Source organism: Aquarana catesbeiana, linkage group LG01 (genome assembly GCF_042186555.1).
Source record: "Aquarana catesbeiana isolate 2022-GZ linkage group LG01, ASM4218655v1, whole genome shotgun sequence".
In the NCBI taxonomy this organism is placed as follows: Eukaryota; Metazoa; Chordata; class Amphibia; order Anura; family Ranidae; genus Aquarana; species Aquarana catesbeiana.
The window spans coordinates 443,326,592-443,344,882 of NC_133324.1; the positions used below are offsets into that span (position 1 = coordinate 443,326,592).

The 18,291-nt window shown below is 42.8% G+C and overlaps 1 protein-coding gene across 1 annotated transcript in view; it reads right to left on the minus strand.

The window, feature by feature from the left end:
• SLC44A1 (solute carrier family 44 member 1) overlaps positions 1-18,291 on the minus strand; it is a 266,830-nt gene that overhangs the window by 122,123 nt on the left and 126,416 nt on the right. Inside the window, exon 4 of the mRNA XM_073636222.1 lies at positions 8,495-8,631. Within this exon, the coding sequence (XP_073492323.1) occupies positions 8,495-8,631 (137 nt within the window). The remainder of the gene's footprint in view (positions 1-8,494; positions 8,632-18,291) is intronic.

Here is an 18,291-nt window from a genome sequence, read left to right on the forward strand (position 1 = left end):
CTTGCATTGATTAAAGTTGAGATAACTGACATGGAAAGCCCACGCTTCTTCAGAATGTGGGTTTCAATAGCCAAGCCGTTAAATTTAGCGTTCGTAAAGTAGGATGGAATATCGGCCCCTGCGATAGCCAATTTTCTACTCCCGGAATGAAAACTGCCGATAGGAATGGGACATTCCTTTCTGCCCAGGTTAGGATATGATTCACCTGTCTCTGAGCTGAGAAACTCTTGGTGCCCCCTTGGTGATTGATATAGGCCACAGCCGTGGCATTGTCGGATTTGAATCCGGACTGGACAATTCTTTAACCTGGAGGTCCAGGTTTTCAGAGCCAGATACACTGCCCGAATCTCTAGGATGTTGATGGGCAGGGCTCTTTCGAATCTTGACCACTGTCCCTGGACAGTCGTTTCTTCTAGTACCGCTCCCCAGCCTGAGAGGCTGGCATCTGTCGTTACTACTTTCCAGATTATTGGTCTGAAGGATTTCCCCTTCAGCAAATTCTGGCTTCGTAACCACCAACTGAGGCTTTGAGACACTCTTGGGGACAGCCGCATTGGCAAGTCCAAAGCTTGGATGGTCTTGTTCCAAGCAGAGAGGATTCTGTTTTGCAAGAGTATTGAATGGAACTGGGCATAGGGGACTGCTTCGAATGAAGCTACCATCTTTCCTAACAACCTCATGCAAAGGCGAATTGAAGGATTTGCTTTTGACCTGACCATCCGTACCAGCTCTTGTATGGAGCTGATCTTTGCAGGAGGCAAGAACACCCTTTTCTGGGCTGTATCTATGATCAGGCCTAAGTAATCCAGCCATCTTGCTGGTTTTAAGGAAGACTTCTCTAGGATGAGGATCCAACCGAGACTTTCCAGGTAACTGGTTGTAATGCGTACGCTTTGCCTTAAGCGAGTCACTGACTGGTCTATTAACAATAGATCATCTAGGTACGCCAACACTGTTATGCCCTGTGCCCCCAACCTGGCTAGAGGTGGGGCCAGTATTTTTGTGAATACCTGTGGTGCTGTGGCTAGCCCGAAGGGTAAAGCCACGAACTGAAAGTGCCATTGTTCCACTTCGAATCGCAGAAACCTTTGGTGATCTGATCGACTCCATTCGAAATGAGCGAATTTTTAGGAACTGATTTAGATTTTTTAGATCCAGAATGGGCCTGACATCTTCATTCTGTTTTGGTACCATAAACAGGTTTGAATGGAAACCTAAACCTTGTTCTTCTGTGGGGGATCTGTATGATTACCCCTTGAGTCAATAATCGGTCTAATGCTTGAAACAGGGATTATCTTTTCCCTGGATCCTTTGGAACTTTTGATCTCAGAAAGTGAGATGGTGGAAACTCCCGAAACTCTAGTTTGTATCCTAGAGTCACTGTGGAGAGAGCCCATCTGTCCTGAGTTTCCCTCTGCCAGACTTCTGCGAAATGCAGAATTCTTCCCCCCATCCTGGTGAGGGTAGACACCTCTTCATGAAGAGGTCTTAGTATTCTGCTTTGTAGTCTTGCGGCTCCAGGTCTTCCTTTGAGCCTGAGCCTGACCCTGCGATTTTCCTCTGGAATCTGACGGTGGAAGCCGTTGCCGCTGCCTAGAGGAGGATGCACTTGGCGCAAGAGAGAAAGTCTGTTTAAATGAAGGACGTTTATACTTTCTTTTGACTGGCAAAAGAGTACTTTTTCCACTGGAAATTGTCTGGATGTGTTTATCCAAATCATCGCCAAATAGTCGCTCCCCATGAAATGAGAAACTAGACAGTAGGTTTTTGCAGGGTGCTTTGGCAGACCAACCCTTTAGCCAAAGGGTCCTATGCATGTGTACTAGCACAAGTGCAAGGCGAAACGCCTGGTAAAAGGAATCCTTTATAGCATATATGGCAAAACATAATGCTTTTGGTAAATCGGCCAACTCACTGGCCTGTTGTGCAGGGAGCTTGTTAAGGGCCTCTGTGAACTGGTCTTTTAAGGACTGACAGATGCCTATAGCTGCAATTGCAGGCTGAGCAACAGTACCTGCTAAAGAAAAAGGATTTTAACAGGAATTCCATCTTTTTATCTGTTGGATCATTTAGCATTTGTGCATTGTCCACTGGACAAGTTAAACTTTTATTCACACTGGAAATCGCAGTATCTACTGCTGGAACTTTCCATTTTTTGATGAATTTTTTCCTCCATAGGATGGAGAACTGAGAATCTCTTTGGAGGGAGAAAATTCTTATCCAAGTGATCCCATTCGGTATAAATAAGCTTCTCTAGTAATGTGTGGACTGGAAACGCATGCACTGGTTGTGAAGGTTTCAAGGAACCCAAAGAAGAAACCAGACTTTCAGCTGACTCTGTTAGAGGTAGCATGAAAGCGGAGCGAACCATGTCTGTAAGGATTTGTACCTCAGATTGTGAAGCTGAAACTTCAACTGTTGTTTCCTCGGCAGAGGAGTAATCGGCTTGTTTTTCCCGATCGTTTGAGGGTAATACCTCGTCCTGTCCCCACTGTTCCCCTGTAAGGGGTTTGGAGTGGGAGAGAGGGATCTAGCATGCTTCTTATCCCCTTTAATGGAGGATGCGATTAAAGCCACTAATCTTCCTTCTAAGCCCTGCAGAGCAGAGAAAAATGCATCTTCAGTCACGTCTACAGGGGCTGAAGTGTGAGAAGCAGTTGCACCACCAATTGCTTCCAATGACTCACCCTGGCTTGCCATGTCAGGAGTTCCCAGCGCCTAGGGGTGGTTTTGGTGCCTTAGTAGTAAGCCTTGAGGCCATAGTGCAAAGCACAAAAGCAAAGGTACTCTAAGAACTGTTATTTGAACAATAGTAGGAAAAACAGTGGTAGCATAGAATGATCTAATGCTAAACAAGTTTTTTCCTGTACTGCAAATGCCTGTGTAAACCCCTCACATGCACCAGCACTTCTGTGTCCTGTGGCAGCCTTGCTTCAGCTGCTCTGATAGACACTGTCTTTTCCCAGATTATCAGCTTTAAGCTTTTTCAGGTGTGAGCCTGATTGTTTATGCGCCACACCCTTTCCTGTGCTTTAGCAAGAGTCACCTCAGAGGGGTGGCAGGGGGAGGGGATTTACACTGCCTTTTTATCAGCTTTTCAGATTTATGCTTGTTTAAACATAACATGTATCCTTATCCACTCAGTTTCCCCATTTAGGGGGAGCTGAGACACACGCTGTATTAGCACAGATTTAAACAGGGTCTATACACAATTACTCCATCTAGAGGAGTTTAAGGCATTTTACAATATAATTGAAAGAAAAGTCATAGTTCCAATGCTTTCCTCTTACCTTTTCCTCGCTGCAGGATACTGCTGTAAACAGACAGATCCAAACTTCACCCTTCACGGCGGGCAGCGTGTTTAAACCTTCAAAGACTGGGGCCCTTTTAATAGGGGTTCCCCTCCTTTGGACCATGTATAGCACCCCTCAGGACAGCTTTAGGTAATGTAGCAAGACCAAAAAGAGTCCTGGTTCCTAGGGTCCAGCCCTCAAAGAGGAGCGTTACAGGCAAAACCTCGTTCTTCTATGCGAGGCCCAGGTACCATCCTGGACCCACAATGGCGGGATGGATCTGGTTGTGGAGGCTTTTTAAATCCAGCATGGATCCCTCATGGAGCTCCGCAGAGCACATCTTCACTTGTGCCAACATCTTTAGACACTGGCGAAAAAATTGAGGACACCTGGAAGGAGGAGGGGTTATATAGGGGAGTAAACTTCCTGTATTGGGTGTGCCAGTGTCAACACCTGCAGGTAGCTATAACCCACTAAGTAAATACTTAAGGCTCTGTGTCCTATGATTTTACTGAAACTTACTATCCTACAACGGCCTAAAGCTGAAGCTGGCATGGCACTTCCCAATATGTCAGAGCCGATCCTAGGGTCACAGGCACCTGGGTGCAGAAATATTTCTGGCGCCCCCACATGGACGTGGTCATTTTACTAACTCCTCCCCTTTACAAATATTTCTATGGCAACGACTTAACCACCGAGATGCTCCCTCACGAAGTCTTCATTACCCTGAGGTCCTTACAGGTACAATAAACAAAATACAGGAATAAAAGCAAGAGTACTTTATTGGGACCTGGAGGGGGGCCTCTCTGATGGAGACAGAGAGTGCTTCTGTTAGAGAGTCTGCTAGAAAGAGCCCCCAGAAATACTACAGACATGATACAGGAGATGGTCAGAGACTGAAGATATGATATAGGAGATGATCAGAGACCGCAGACATAGTACAGGAGATGGTCAGAGACCGCAGACATGGTACAGGAGACGGTCAGAGACTGCAGACATGGTACAGGAGACGGTCAGAGACTGCAGACATGGTACAGGAGACGGTCAGAGACTGCAGACATACTACAGGAGACGGTCAGAGACTGCAGACATACTACAGGAGATGGTCAGAGACTGCAGACATACTACAGGAGATGGTCAGAGACTGCAGACATGGTACAGGAGACGGTCAGAGACTGCAGACATACTACAGGAGATGGTCAGAGACTGCAGACATAAAAGAGGAGATGGTCTGAGACTGCAGACTAAGGATGAGCTCCGGCGTGTTTGCAAGCTGCACATGCCGAGCCCGCCAAGAAGTCGTCAATGCGCTGCGCTAATCACAGGCAGCGAGACCTTTCCCGATCTCTGCAGCCGCACATCGGGAAATGTCTCACTGCTTGTGATTAGCGCTGTGCAGTGCCGAGTTCCTGGCAGGCTCGGCACGTGCAGCTTGCGAACACGCCGGAGCTCATTCTTACTGCAGATATAGTACAGGAGATGGTCAGAGACTGAAGACATAGTACAGGAGGTGGTCCATTAGACCCCTTTCACACTGGAGGCGTTTTTCAGGCGCTTTAGCGTTAAAAATAGCGCCTGAAAAAAGCCTTATCTGCAATTCCACTGTGAGAGCCCGAATGCTTTCACACTGGAGCAGAGCACTGGCACGACGTCCAAAAAATTCCTGTAAGTAACTTCTTTGAGGAGCTGCAATGGGCATCAATGGGCAGTGCCTGCAAAGCGCCTCCGCAGTTGCGCCTTTGAACCCTTTAGTGGGGGTTAAATGTACCTCTAAAGCGACGGTAAAGCGTCACTAAAAGTAGCGGCGCATTACTGCCGACGCCCCTGCACTGTCAGTGTGAAAGGGCTCTTAGTACATCTCATTATACATCACATCTGTAGATGGACTACTGGGGTGCAGGAAGGGAGAGGGCCTGTGTATCCTATGTAATCTATCATGCCATAAAACATCTTCTAGCAGGGGCAGCCCAGAGCACATGTAAAGGTGTGCTGGGGATGCCATCCTCAGCACACTGAACACTGACTCACCTTGGTTCTATCTCCTTGCAGCCCGAGATAGAGATGGGAGAGGGAGGCATTCGAACTGGAGTTGTTAGAGACAGTGCGGGATCCCAGTGTGAAGAATTCATTCTTGCACATCCGCACTCAGCAGCCACTGACTAAAACCCTCGTGTCAGGAAGAGGAGCGGCCCCTCCCCCGAGCACTGCCAGGCTGGACAGGCTGCCCTATGCTCACACTGGTGTTCTGGACGGACACTCACAAGGAGAGAAGAGGGAGGGGAGAACTCTGGCACTTCGGCGCCCCACCTCTGCAGGCGCCCGGGTGCACCCTGCGCACCCCGGCTAGGATCGGCTCTGCAATATGTACTACTACTGTTTGGCAGGGAAATTACGTAATTTGATCAACTGGCTGAAACCTGTCACTCTGGGGGTAGTGGAATCACACCTGGCTTGGGTATTAAACCTTAAAAACTTGCTGATAGCGCTGGAGGCTCCATGATCTGCTTTGGGAAGGAACGTATACATATCTTGACTCTGCCATGTATGGTGTGGAGGGAGGCTAAACAGCTGAATCCTGGATTTTGCAGATTACTCCTTTTGGGAAAACAGGGGAATTGTTATACTACAGGATGTATACACAGGGAATGTAATGGCCTCCTTCACGGATCTACAGAGAAAGTATTAACTCCCCTGTACAGTATTTTATAGATGCCTCCAGCTGCATCATGCTCTAAGGATTCAATTTGGTGTTACTAGTATGAAGTTCTCAGACTATCCACTGATTAAAGTATTAAGGTCACAGGGCCCTAAAGGCTTAATTTCTACCGTTTATTCACATTTATTGGCTACCTCACCTAATACAAGTCCTCTGGAGGTTTGTAATAAATGGCAAACACTTATACCTGACTTGTCGAATGAGAACTGGGAGGAAGCGTGTGCCTCCTATTTAACAGTTTCACCGGCTATTAATAACAAGCTTATTCAACTATACATGGTACATCAGTCTTAACACCAGTAAGTATACATGTGATGCATTGTATTCCAACGCCGGCATGTACTACATGTACCTGCCAACGTGCAGACTTTGTCCATGTAATGTGGCTGTGCCCTGTTATTACTATATACTGGAAACGGGTGATAGATATCTGGTCTAAAATTCTTTCGGTACCCGTACCATGTGATCCAGGCATCTGTCTATTGGGTATACTTGATGAAGAACACTGCCCAAAGTTTACTAGAATAATGCTGAGAGAAACACTATTCTTGGCTCGAAAGGCTATAGAGCTTAAGTGGAATCAGTCTCCTCCGCCATCTACTCGTCAATGGATTCAGATGGTGAATCAGATACTACCGTATGAAAAAAAAAAAATAAAAAATTGAGCATGGGGTTGTCCCAGCAAATATGATAAGGTGTGGAACATCTGGTGCTCATCCACTCTTACCATTTCTAGTCTGTGAGCAAATTCTTCTCTATACTCAACATGTGTGAGAATGGGAAAATAAAATCTTGTACTGGGAACAATGTAATAACAATACCAAAATTACTTTGTATTTGTAGGCAATCACTTTTTATTAGAACTGGACATTCAAGTATATACAACTATGAATATGTTCTTCTTGTGTATTTATGTACCAAACACTAATTCTTTACGCTTATGTTGAGCGTGTTTGAAGCTGTACCAATATGTTGTTTTTCCATATTAGTCAATAGAAAGACTTTAAAAAAAAAAATGCTGTATAAAAAAAAAAAAAAAAAAACACACCCACTACATATACTGTACATACAAACGTAAAGGTGGTATGGTACCCATACTAATGTCAGATTGCAATAAAAATTATCACATTGGCACCATTTCTCCTGTCAAGTTCTGTAAGAACCCACATATATATCTACATCTTAGAAATCTGTAGTTTCAAGACAAAAATCAAAGTAAAACATTTTTGCAAGAGGCTTTTTTTTCCCTAAACCTAAAATCCTGGATTTGCCAAAGTCTTGATTTTCCTCTGGTTTAGAACTGTAATTTATATTACATGAACTGCACACAGGTTTTTGCATTTGAGTCACTAAACATCTTTTTTTTTTTACTTAGATATGTAGTCCCCTTTAGAACGTTTATTAATTTTACTCTAAAATAAGTTAATTATTTTGATCTTTATACTTGAAGACATAGGATTTTGTCAAATGCATTAAAATGCTAATTCTTAAACGCCATTCATGCTACTTTTTATTTTTTAAATAATGTGAAATGGAGCAAGACTTTTTTACTACTATGGCTCAGAATTGCTCCAGAGGTCAAATGTTCCCCTGGCTGTTATTCTTTTGCATTTCTCCATCAGGATTAACATCTACAGCAGCAATAAAAAGAAATTTATGTATTCATCTCCACTCTCAGTGGGTCATAAAAGAGTCCTTGCAGTGTTTTATGTGTCCATGGAGCTGCTCCTTACATGTTTTGACGCTTTAGATACAAGCTAAAGAAACTGCCAAGAGAAAAAAAAAGAAGATTGTTACAGTACAGATCAGAGAGTGAATATTGGTTGGCCATAAATTGGCAAATATCTCACTAAGAATAACTGGCAGGGAGACAGCTAACTGACTATGAATGCAGCATTACTGCACCACTGCCCTGCCATTATCTTTTATTTTATTTAAATGGCAGGTATTGATCAGTCTATGTGGCATTCAATACTTACTATTATGGTTGATGATGCTATGGAGAATAGACCCCTGTCGTAACTACTTCCAAAGATGTTGGAAGTTGGAAAAATCATTATATATGCCTCTATATTTGTTACTGCCCTCTGCTGTACACCGGACAATTATTTTTTGAATTATGCACTTGACTGGTGATACTTGAAATAGGAACAGTGTGGAGACCTAGGCGTGTATGGTCAACCCAAGTACTTTCATGAAAAGTTTAAAGACTGCTGTTTTTTGTATTTAAAGTGAATAACACATTTTTTTCTATATCAGCTGTGAATGAATCAGGAATACAGAGTGAATCTTCCAAAAGAGAAAGAAGAAAGAAGTAGCATAAAAATAAAGAAGAAGAAATAAGGAAGAACAACTCTCTAGTCTATCGCAAAACTAAAAAAGTTTGATGAAGCCCTAAATTCATACTTTACCCGAAGTAATGAAAATCTTTAGCTGTATTCATAAAGCTTTTTTTCAATAAAATCAGATGGTTTTGGCCACTTACCATTATTTTCAGCAAATTTTTGAACATCAGACAATGTTTTAAGCTCCTCTTGCGGACACTGGGAAACACACAATGCTATGGATTTTATTTTTCTGTTTATCAAGTCCAGCTTGCAAGGATCCAGAAAGAATACATACCTAAATGTAACAAATAAGAAAAGGGAGTACATTATTTTTGGTGTCTAGCTAATAGTAAAACAATAAATTGTTTTTTTTTCCTTTTGTTTTTTTTATTGTTTAGAATACAATAGCCTAATCACAACAATGGCAGCAAAGCAATTATAAAGTACACAGAAGAACACAAAAGGGTTATTTTACTAAAACTGATGAGTGCAAAATCTGGTGCATGCTGTGCATTAGCTTTGCAAAAAAAAAAAAAAAAACTGGAAGCTGGGGTTAAAATGTTTCTAAACCCAGGACCCTGAATTCACTATATCTGGTCTCCCACAGTATAAAGAACATGGAAATGCAATTTTAGTAAATATAAACTGCTAAATACCTTTTCTCATCATCAGTATATAGCAGTCTTGTGACTTCTATCAGTGTCTGGTTAAAGCTTGTAATAGGAGTTTTCATTCTACTCTGACTGTCCTATGAGGCTGCAGGATCCCCGACTCTGTCTGGACAGTGCTGATTGGCACTGTCCAGACAAAAAAAAAAAAAAAAACACACCAAACTGATCATGTGCAGAGTGACTCCAAAGGCTCTGTACTATCAGGAGATGGATTAAGGACTGTAGAAGAAGGGGAAGATCAGAGAAGACAGGATCAAACTGCCTTTTTACACAATGAGGAGGATTAACCCCTCAGGTTTCACAGTCAGTATAAAAAGCTTGCTTTACTGTATATACAGACTGGTTTTACTGTTGTGGGTTTAGTAACACTAATTTACTAAAATTGCAAAATCTGGTGCAGCTCTGCATAGAAACCAAAGTATGTACTTGTGAGTGTAATGTAATACAGGTTTTTACTAGTGATTAACAAGAAAACTTAGTAACAGCCTTTTATGTGAATTATAGTAGTTTATGGGTAATCACTTCTGTGTAGGTATAGATCTATGGCTATTTCTGTTAGGTGTGACCCTCTGACCTTACCATATATACCATCATATTACTTTCTATTTAGTGGGAACTGGTTTTAACTAGTTTCTGAGTATATATATATATATATATATATATATATACACGTTGGTACTTATATTGCACTTTGTATGAAATTGGATAGCACTTGTATGAATTTACGATCTATAGAATATACGGTATGTTATAAGAGGTTAGGAGTGAGGAGGCACAGCTCATGTTTATTAACATTTAAAACATAGGAACCTGGGAAACCTGGAAGTAATAAAGTTAAACCTTTTATTACATAATGACGCTGCAAGCAGGGTGTTTAACCCTTTCAGTGCTGGCATCAAGACATGCTACACTATATTAGTTCTTCACTCAGTTATACTATCGCTCACACCTGACGGTGAAGGAGAGCCCAGGAATTACCCAGGTCATCCAGAAGAGCAGTGAGCTGGAGCAATTGGAATATCCATGGGGGCATAAACCCGCAAAGCTTTTTCTGACCTTCCGGTTAAAAGGGATCAGAAACATATGATGAGTTTGCACTCTTCACATATGTGGTTATATGTTCTTATCTGCATTGATGCAGAAAGAGGTATGAAGAGAATTGCTGAAATTGGGAGAGCTATTTTTGATGATGTAGGGACATAATTTTATAAGGTCCCACTACAGCATGGACTAATTTAACTAGTGCATGATGATTTGTTTGTAATATGTGAAGTGCCTCACTTTTAATTTGCACTTTTGGTTCATAGCTACTCCTAATGGGGTGTACACACGGTCGGACTTTTCGGCTACAAAAGTCAGACGGACGCCGACGGACCAAATCCGGCGCACAATCCGATCGTGTGTGGGCTTCCCCCGGACTTTCAGCGGACTTTTCCAGTCGCAAATCTGACGGACTTTAGATTTGGAACATGCTTCAAATCTTTATGTCGTAACTCCGCCGGACCCAGAAATCCGCTCGTCTGTATGCTAGTCCGACGGACAAAAACCAACGCTAGGGCAGCTATTGGCTACTGGCTATCAACTTCCTTATTTTAGTCCGGTGTGCGTCATCACGTACGAATCCGTCGGACTTTTGTGTGATCGTGTGTAGGCAAGCCCAGTCGTTAGAAAGTCTGTTGAAAGTCCGTCGGACGGGCTGTCGGACGGGCTGTCGGACTTTTCAGCTACAAAAGTAGTGTGTACGCGGCATAAGGGTACTTTTTTCCGACACACAAAGTTGGAGAGCAGGAGATAACATTTTCCGACAAAATCCGTTGTCGGAAATTCCGATCGTGTGTACACAAATCCGACGGACAAAGTGCCACGCATGCTCAGAATAAATAAAGAGATGAAAGCTATTGGCCACTGCCCTGTTTATAGTCCCGACGTACGTGTTTTACGTCACCGCGTTTAGAACGATCGGATTTTCCAACAACTTTGTGTGACCATGTGTATGCAAGACAAGTTTGAGCCAACATCTGTTGGAAAAAATTCTAGGATTTCGTTGTCGGAATGTCCGAACAAAGTCCGACCGTGTGTACGGGGTATAAGACTGTGATACCATTGAAGTTCATGTGCGTGTAAAGGCAGGCAATTCAATACTTTTGACAATATAGTGTATGTATAGGTTGGAAAAAAAGACTGGGAGCCTTCGCCCAGGGTCTTGAGAGAGCACCTGTGAAAAAAAGACGGTCGCTTCCAGGAATTTCAAATTAAAATTACAGCCTCTATAATACATCTTTAAACCAAGCTAAGTATATTCTTTTTATTAATATACTATTTTTGAGTTGTTTGAATTTTTGCACCACATCAATAGCTATAGGCTGCCATGCAAATGAATTAGCAAAGTACTTTGGGGTGCTTCTAATAATGAATGGCACCTCCCAGAACCTCATGTGTTTCATGCACTTTAGCTCTGCACACAGTATTGTGTGCAATCCTGCATTGCAGAGATGAGAATGGGGACTTGGGTGGAGGTATGTTAGACGAAATACTAACTGGAAACAAAAAAAATACCAAAAAGTTCTCACATGAACACTCTGTGATATGTAGTGACTAAGTAGGAAGTGAGATTACATTAAATTGGGCAAGTAAATTTTATCTTGGATGTAAAGTGATATTAAAGGCATCTTTATTTTTTTATATAACAAACATGACATACTGCATGGAGCAGCTCTGATCCTCCCCTTCTAGGGAACCCGTCAACGTCCCCTACCCTCCTGCTGAGTGCCCCCATAGCAAGCAGCTTCCTGAACCGCTGCTATGTGTCCATTCACAAACAGAGCGTTTCTGGGCCCAGCCCCCACTCTCTCCTTATTGGCTCACTGGCTGTGATTGACAGTCTCAGCCAATGAGGAAGAGACCCAGGAAAGCCACTGCTAAGAGAAGCACATCTCTGGATCGAGCTGGGGCTCAGGTAAGTATTAAGGTGGCTGCTGAACACAGAAGGCTTTTTACCTTCATGCATAGAATGCACAAAGTTAAAAAACCAAGAGCCTTTAGAACCACTTCAAGGGTCAAGTAATGCACTTAAGAATACATTCAACAGTGTAAAACAAGAGAGGGTTTTGCTTACTGAGCTGCTAAAAAGGACACTTTTAGTATAACACTTCTAGTCCACAGAACCTGGTGAGGTCATGAAACAGTAGAGGCCTAGAAGTTGATAAAGAGGTTTAATTTAAATTTAAGGCCCAACTCCAGCCATTTTTTTTTGAGAGTGGGGGAGAATTAGCACTTCTGTCACATTTAAAATGCAATGCCCCAGTTTAGGAAAATATCCTTTAAGTTTTTTTTAGAAAATCTGCTGCTCCTAAAGAGATTTTCTCATTCCTTTTTTTTCTTTCCAATACCTGTCACTTGGACACAAAGTGAACAAAAATCTCACATACTGAAATAGAAAAAATACAATAAATAGGTAAATAATGTAGAAAGATTTCCACACAATGTTTTGGCTGAAGTTGGGCTTTTAAATTATTACATTAATATCTTGATGCTTTGCTATTCAAATAAAACTTGTCACAGCAGAAAAAGTTGTTTAAGAAGGCAGCAGTCTAACGTAATTTGGTAAGAAAGTAACTTATTATTGCCCAGTTCGCTCATATTTCTGCAATACAGAATATATTATTTAAGCAGACCTCCAGTCTAAACTTCAAAGTCAAAGAACTCTGGAAAGTTTCTTCAGTGATACATACAAAATATCTACATTATACACAGTATATATACTATATATATGCAACCAGAGCCCTGCCTTCCAGGCTCGCCATGTAGAGAAAAATCCAAAAGGGGTTGCAGCATATAAAAAAAGTTTATTGTAGAATCAAAAGTGACAAAACATGATGGCAACAGTCCCTTTTGATCTACAATAAACGTTATTCATATGCTGCAACCCCTTTTTGGATTTTTCTCTACATATTGAGCCTGGAAGGCGGGGCTCTGGTCGCTTTCTGCCATTAACTGGACTATCTGCAGCTGCCTTTCCTTTATAATGTAGTGTGTAGAATAGGATTTTTATAACAACTTACCTGTAAAATCCTTTTCTTGGAGTACATCATGGGACACAGAGACATAATATTAACTATATGGAACGTCCCATACCAATGCTATTTGATGGGAGGGAGACACAACCCGCAGGGCGCCCACAGACTTGAGGACCTATACTGCTGCCTGCAGCACACTGCGCCCAAAGGCGACATCCTCATGCCTTTTTACATCCACCTGATAAAACCTGGTGAATGTATGTACTAAAGATCAAGTTGCGGCCTTACAGATCTGAGCCATGGAGGTCTGGTGATGCACTGCCCAAGAAGCACTAACTGCTCTGGCAGAGTGCGCCTTGACTTGAAAAGGCGGAATTTTACCTTTTAAACCATAAGCCTGCATTATAACTTGCCGAATCCACTTAGCAATAGTGGATTTCTGCCTGTCCTTTCCTAGGACCTTCTGGCAGCACAAATAAGACAGTCTTCCGGATCTGAACAGTCGTCTCTAAATTGACCTTGACCGCTAAGACAATGTAGTGACTTCTCTTCCTTAGAACATGGTTTTGGAAAAAACGATGGTAGGACAATGTCTTGGTTCAGGGGAAAGCCTGAGACCACCTTAGGCAGAAAACCTGGACGAGGATGCAACACGACCCTGTCCTAATGAATAATTAAATATGGCTCTTTACAGGAAAGAGCAGCCAATTCCAAAACCCTCCTTGCTGAGGATATGAGCAACCAAGAACACTAATTTCCTTGTCAGAAGGACTAAAAGAGTATGCTGTATCGGTTCAAAGGGCTGCTTTTGCAACACTGACAAAACTAAGTTCAAGTCCCAAGGGTTCAAAGGTGATCTAACTGGCGGATTAATCCGCATCACCCCTTGCATAAAAACACAAACCAAAGAATGCGAAGCAAGCGGTCTTTGAAATAAGACCGATAAAGCCGAAATTTGGCCCTTAATAGTACTCAAAGCCAGCTTAATCTCTACCCCTAATTGTAGAAAGGCAAGAATTCTGCCTATGTTATACCTCCGAGGGTGCCAACCCTTGGACTCACACCAGGAAACATAAGCCCTCCAGACTCTATAATACAGTATATGATTCTGGAAGCTGGCTTCTTTGCATTAATGAAGGTAAAGACAACTGACCCGGATAGCCCACGTTTCTTCAGAATGTGGGTCTCAATAGCCAAGCTATTAAATTTAGAGTTTGTAAAGTAGGATGGAATATCGGCCCCTGCAAGGAGTAGGTCTGGACGCTGTGGAAGGGACCATGGATCCCCCACCGCTATCTTTACGATTCCTGCATACCAGGACCTTCTGGGCCATGCTGGGGCTACAAGAATTACCGGCTTTCTTTCCAGCTTGATTCTGCAAAGAAGTTGTGGCAGCAGCTGAATAGGGGGAAATGCATAAATCAGTAAGAACTGATCCCACGGGGTCACCAATGCATCTGTTCCGCATGTAAGTGGATCCCTTGTCCTGGACACAAAGTCAACCAACTTCATATTGAACCTGGAAGCCAAAAGATCTACGCCCGGGGTCCCCCATCTTTGGCAAATAGCCAGAAAAATGTCGGGGTGAATGGACCATTCCCCCGGAAACAATTGCTAGTGACTCAAGTAGTCCGCCTGCCAATTCTCTATTCCAGGAATGAAGACTGCCGATAGGCAAGGAACATTTCTTTCTGCCCAAGTTAGAATATGGTTCACCTAATTCTGAGCTGCGAGACTCTTGGTGCCCCCTTGGTGATTGATATAGGCCACAGCTGTGGCATTGTCGGATTGGATCCTGACAGGACAACCCTGTAACCTGAATGTCCAGGCCTTCAGAGGCAGACGCTCTGCCCGAATCTCTAGGATATTGATGGGCAAGGTTCATTCGGTTCTTGACCACTGTCCCTGGACAGTTGTCTTTTCTAGTACCGCTCCCCAGACGGAAAGGGGACCACTTTCCAGATCAGCAGATTCTGGGTTATCAACCACCAACTGAGGCTCTGGGACACCTTCCGGGACAGCCGCATTGGCAAATCTAGAGCTTGGACCCTTTTGTTCCAAGCAGACAGGATACTGTTTTGCAACAGTCTCAAATGAAACTGGGCATAGGAAACTGCTTCGAATCAAGCCACCATCTTTCCTAACAACCTCATGCAAAGGCGAATGGAGGGATCTCTCTTCGACCTGACCATTTGCACCAGCTCTCTTATGGCGCTGATCTTTGCCTGGGGCAAAAACACCTATTTCTGGACTGTGTCTATGATCAGACTTAAGTACTCCAGCCTTTTAGTGGTTTTAAGGAAGACTTCTCTTGGTTGGGAATCCAACCCAGGCATTCCAGGTATTTGGTTGTACTGCGCACGCTTTGATCCAAGCGGACAACCGACCGATCTATTAGCAATAGATCGGCCAGGTATGCCAAGACTGTTATGCCCTGTGCCCTTAGCCTGGCTAGAGGCGGAGCCAGAACCTTTGTGAATACCTGGGGTGCTGCAGCCAGTCCGAAGGGCAAGGCTACAAACTGAAAATGATGCTGTTCTACCTCGAACCGCAAAAATCTTTGGTGCGCAGGAAATATAGAAACATGCAGATATGCATCCCTGATGTTGATAGATGCTAGAAGTTCCCCTCCTTGTAGGATTGAATCCACCAATCTGATCGACTCCATGTGAAAAGAGCGAACCTTCGGGAATTTATTCCGATTTTTGAGATCTAGAATGGGTCCGACATCTCCATTTGATTTTAGTACCGTGAAGAGGTTTGAATAGAACCCCAAACCTTGCTCTTCTGTGGGGCTTTCCAAGATCACCCCTTGAGCCAGTAACCGGTCTAATGCCTGAAACAGGGATTGCCTGTTTCCTGGATCTTTGGGAACGTTTGACCTCAGAAAACAAGGCAGACGAAACTCTCGAAACTCCAGTTTGTTACCTGGAGCTATCGTGGAGATGACCTATCTTTCCTCCTGCCAGACCTTTGAAAACTGCAGAAGGCTTCCCCTCACCCTGACGAGCGGGGGCACCCCTTCATAATGAGGCTTTAGAATTCTGTTTTGCAGGCTTCTGCCCCCAGGACTTCTTTTGTCCCTGGGGCTGACCCTGAGGCTTTCCTCTAGACCCCGACGGCGGAGGAAGCTGCGACTGCCTAGAGACTGGTGCCCCTGGCGCTGGAGAAAGAACCCGCTTACAGTGGGGATCGAAAGTTTGGGCACCCCAGGTAAAAATGTGTATTAATGTGCATAACGAAGCCAAGGAAAGATGGAAAAATCTCCAAATGGCATAAAATTACAGATTAGACATTCTTATAATATGTCAAAAAAAAGTTAGATTTTATTTCCATCATTTACACTTTCAAAATTACAGAAAACAAAAAAATTGCGTCTGCAAAAGTTTGGGCACCCTGCAGAGTTAATATCTTGTACTGCCCCCTTTGGCAAGTATCACAGCTTGTAAACGCTTTTTGTAGCCAGCCAAGAGACTTTCAATTCTTGTTTGAGGTATCTTTGCCCATTCTTCCTTACAAAAGTCTTCCAGTTCTTTGAGATTTCTGGGCTGTCTGTCACGCACTGCTCTTTTAAGGTCTATCCATAGATTTACAATAATGTTGAGGTCAGGAGATTGTGAAGGCCATGGCAAAACCTTCAGTTTACGCCTCTTGATGTAATCCCCCGTGGATTTTGAGGTGTGTTTAGGATTATTATCTATTTGTAGAAGCCATCCGCTCTTTAACTTCAGCTTTTTCACAGATGGCATCAAGTTACCATCCAAAATTTGCTGAAATTTTATTAAATCCATTTTTCCTTCTACTCATGAAATGTTCCCTGTGCCACTGGCTGCAATACAACCCCAAAGCATAATTGATCCACCCCCATGCTTAACAGTTGGACAGAGGTTCTTTTCATTAAATTCTGTGCCCTTTCTTCTCCAAACGTACCTTTGCTCATTCCGGCCAAAAAGTTCTATTTTTAACCTCATCGGTCCACAGAACTTTTTTCCAAAATGCCTCAGGCTTGTCTATATGTTCATTTGCAAAGTTCAAACGCTGATTTTTGTGGTGAGGACGTAGAAGAGGTTTTCTTCTGACGACTCTTCCATGAAGACCATATTTGTACAAGTATCTCTTTATAGTGGAATAGTGTACCACAACTCCAGTGTCTGCCAGATCTTTCTGGAGGGATCGTGCAGTCAAACGTGGGTTTTCCACTCCTAACTATCAATCTAACTGACAGGCAATTTCTACTATACTCGCTCTAATCTTGGCACTTACATACTATTCCGTACTATACTTCTTGCTCCACATTATATATTTATAATTACTAGCCTCATCTCTAGCCCTCCTTACATCAATTAAAAAAAAAAACATTTTTCTAGACTCAGCTCAACTCCTTCTTTATTCATAGGGACTCCTTTTTTTGCCTCAGTATACCACTCCGGCCGTTACGCAACCGTGGAAGGCTGGGGTAAGGGAGAAAGAATACCTCTTGAACAAAGTTACCGTTTAAGTGACACTGCCTTGTGACAACTACAGTATTAAAGGGACAGCAACCCTATCAGCAATGCCCAATGCTATTCTAACTTCAAGTTTTTAAAGCAAACGAAACATATTATGTAAGTGATTTGTTGACTTTAAGTGGATTATTGTATACATCTATATGTTATGGTAATTCACTCATCAGTTTACACTTCAACTACCCTAGATGAATCTCTCTTTTCTTCTACACCCCTGAAGGACTAAAACGCTGTATATCCCGAAATGCGTTGGGTATGAAAAGAGCTTCTGTAAAAACCTACCATATGGTGACAACAATGAATTTGTTTATTATGTAAATGTTTTGTTGAATTCTATGTATACAATGCTTTAATATATTTTGTCTTTAAAAAAAAATGTGTTACTTTTAATACGCTGTTATACCTTCTCACTACTTATAAACTTTTTAAAAAGTGCCGTTAAAGTCTGTTTAGGGGAACCCCTTTTCCGCATGTAAACATGGGTTTTGAATTGCTTTTCTCACAATCCTGCGAGCTGTTCTGTCTGATATTTTTCTTGGTCTTCCAGATCTTGCTTTAACTTCTACTGTTTCCGAACAGAGGATATTGACATCTGAAAACGCATTGCTTCTTATAGCCTTCTCCAGCTTTGTGAGTGTCAACTATTTTCCCTCCTAAACTTGGGGTGCGTGTTATACGCCGATAAATACGGTATATACACACACACACACACACACACACACATATACATACACACACAGTGGGGACGGAAAGTATTCAGACC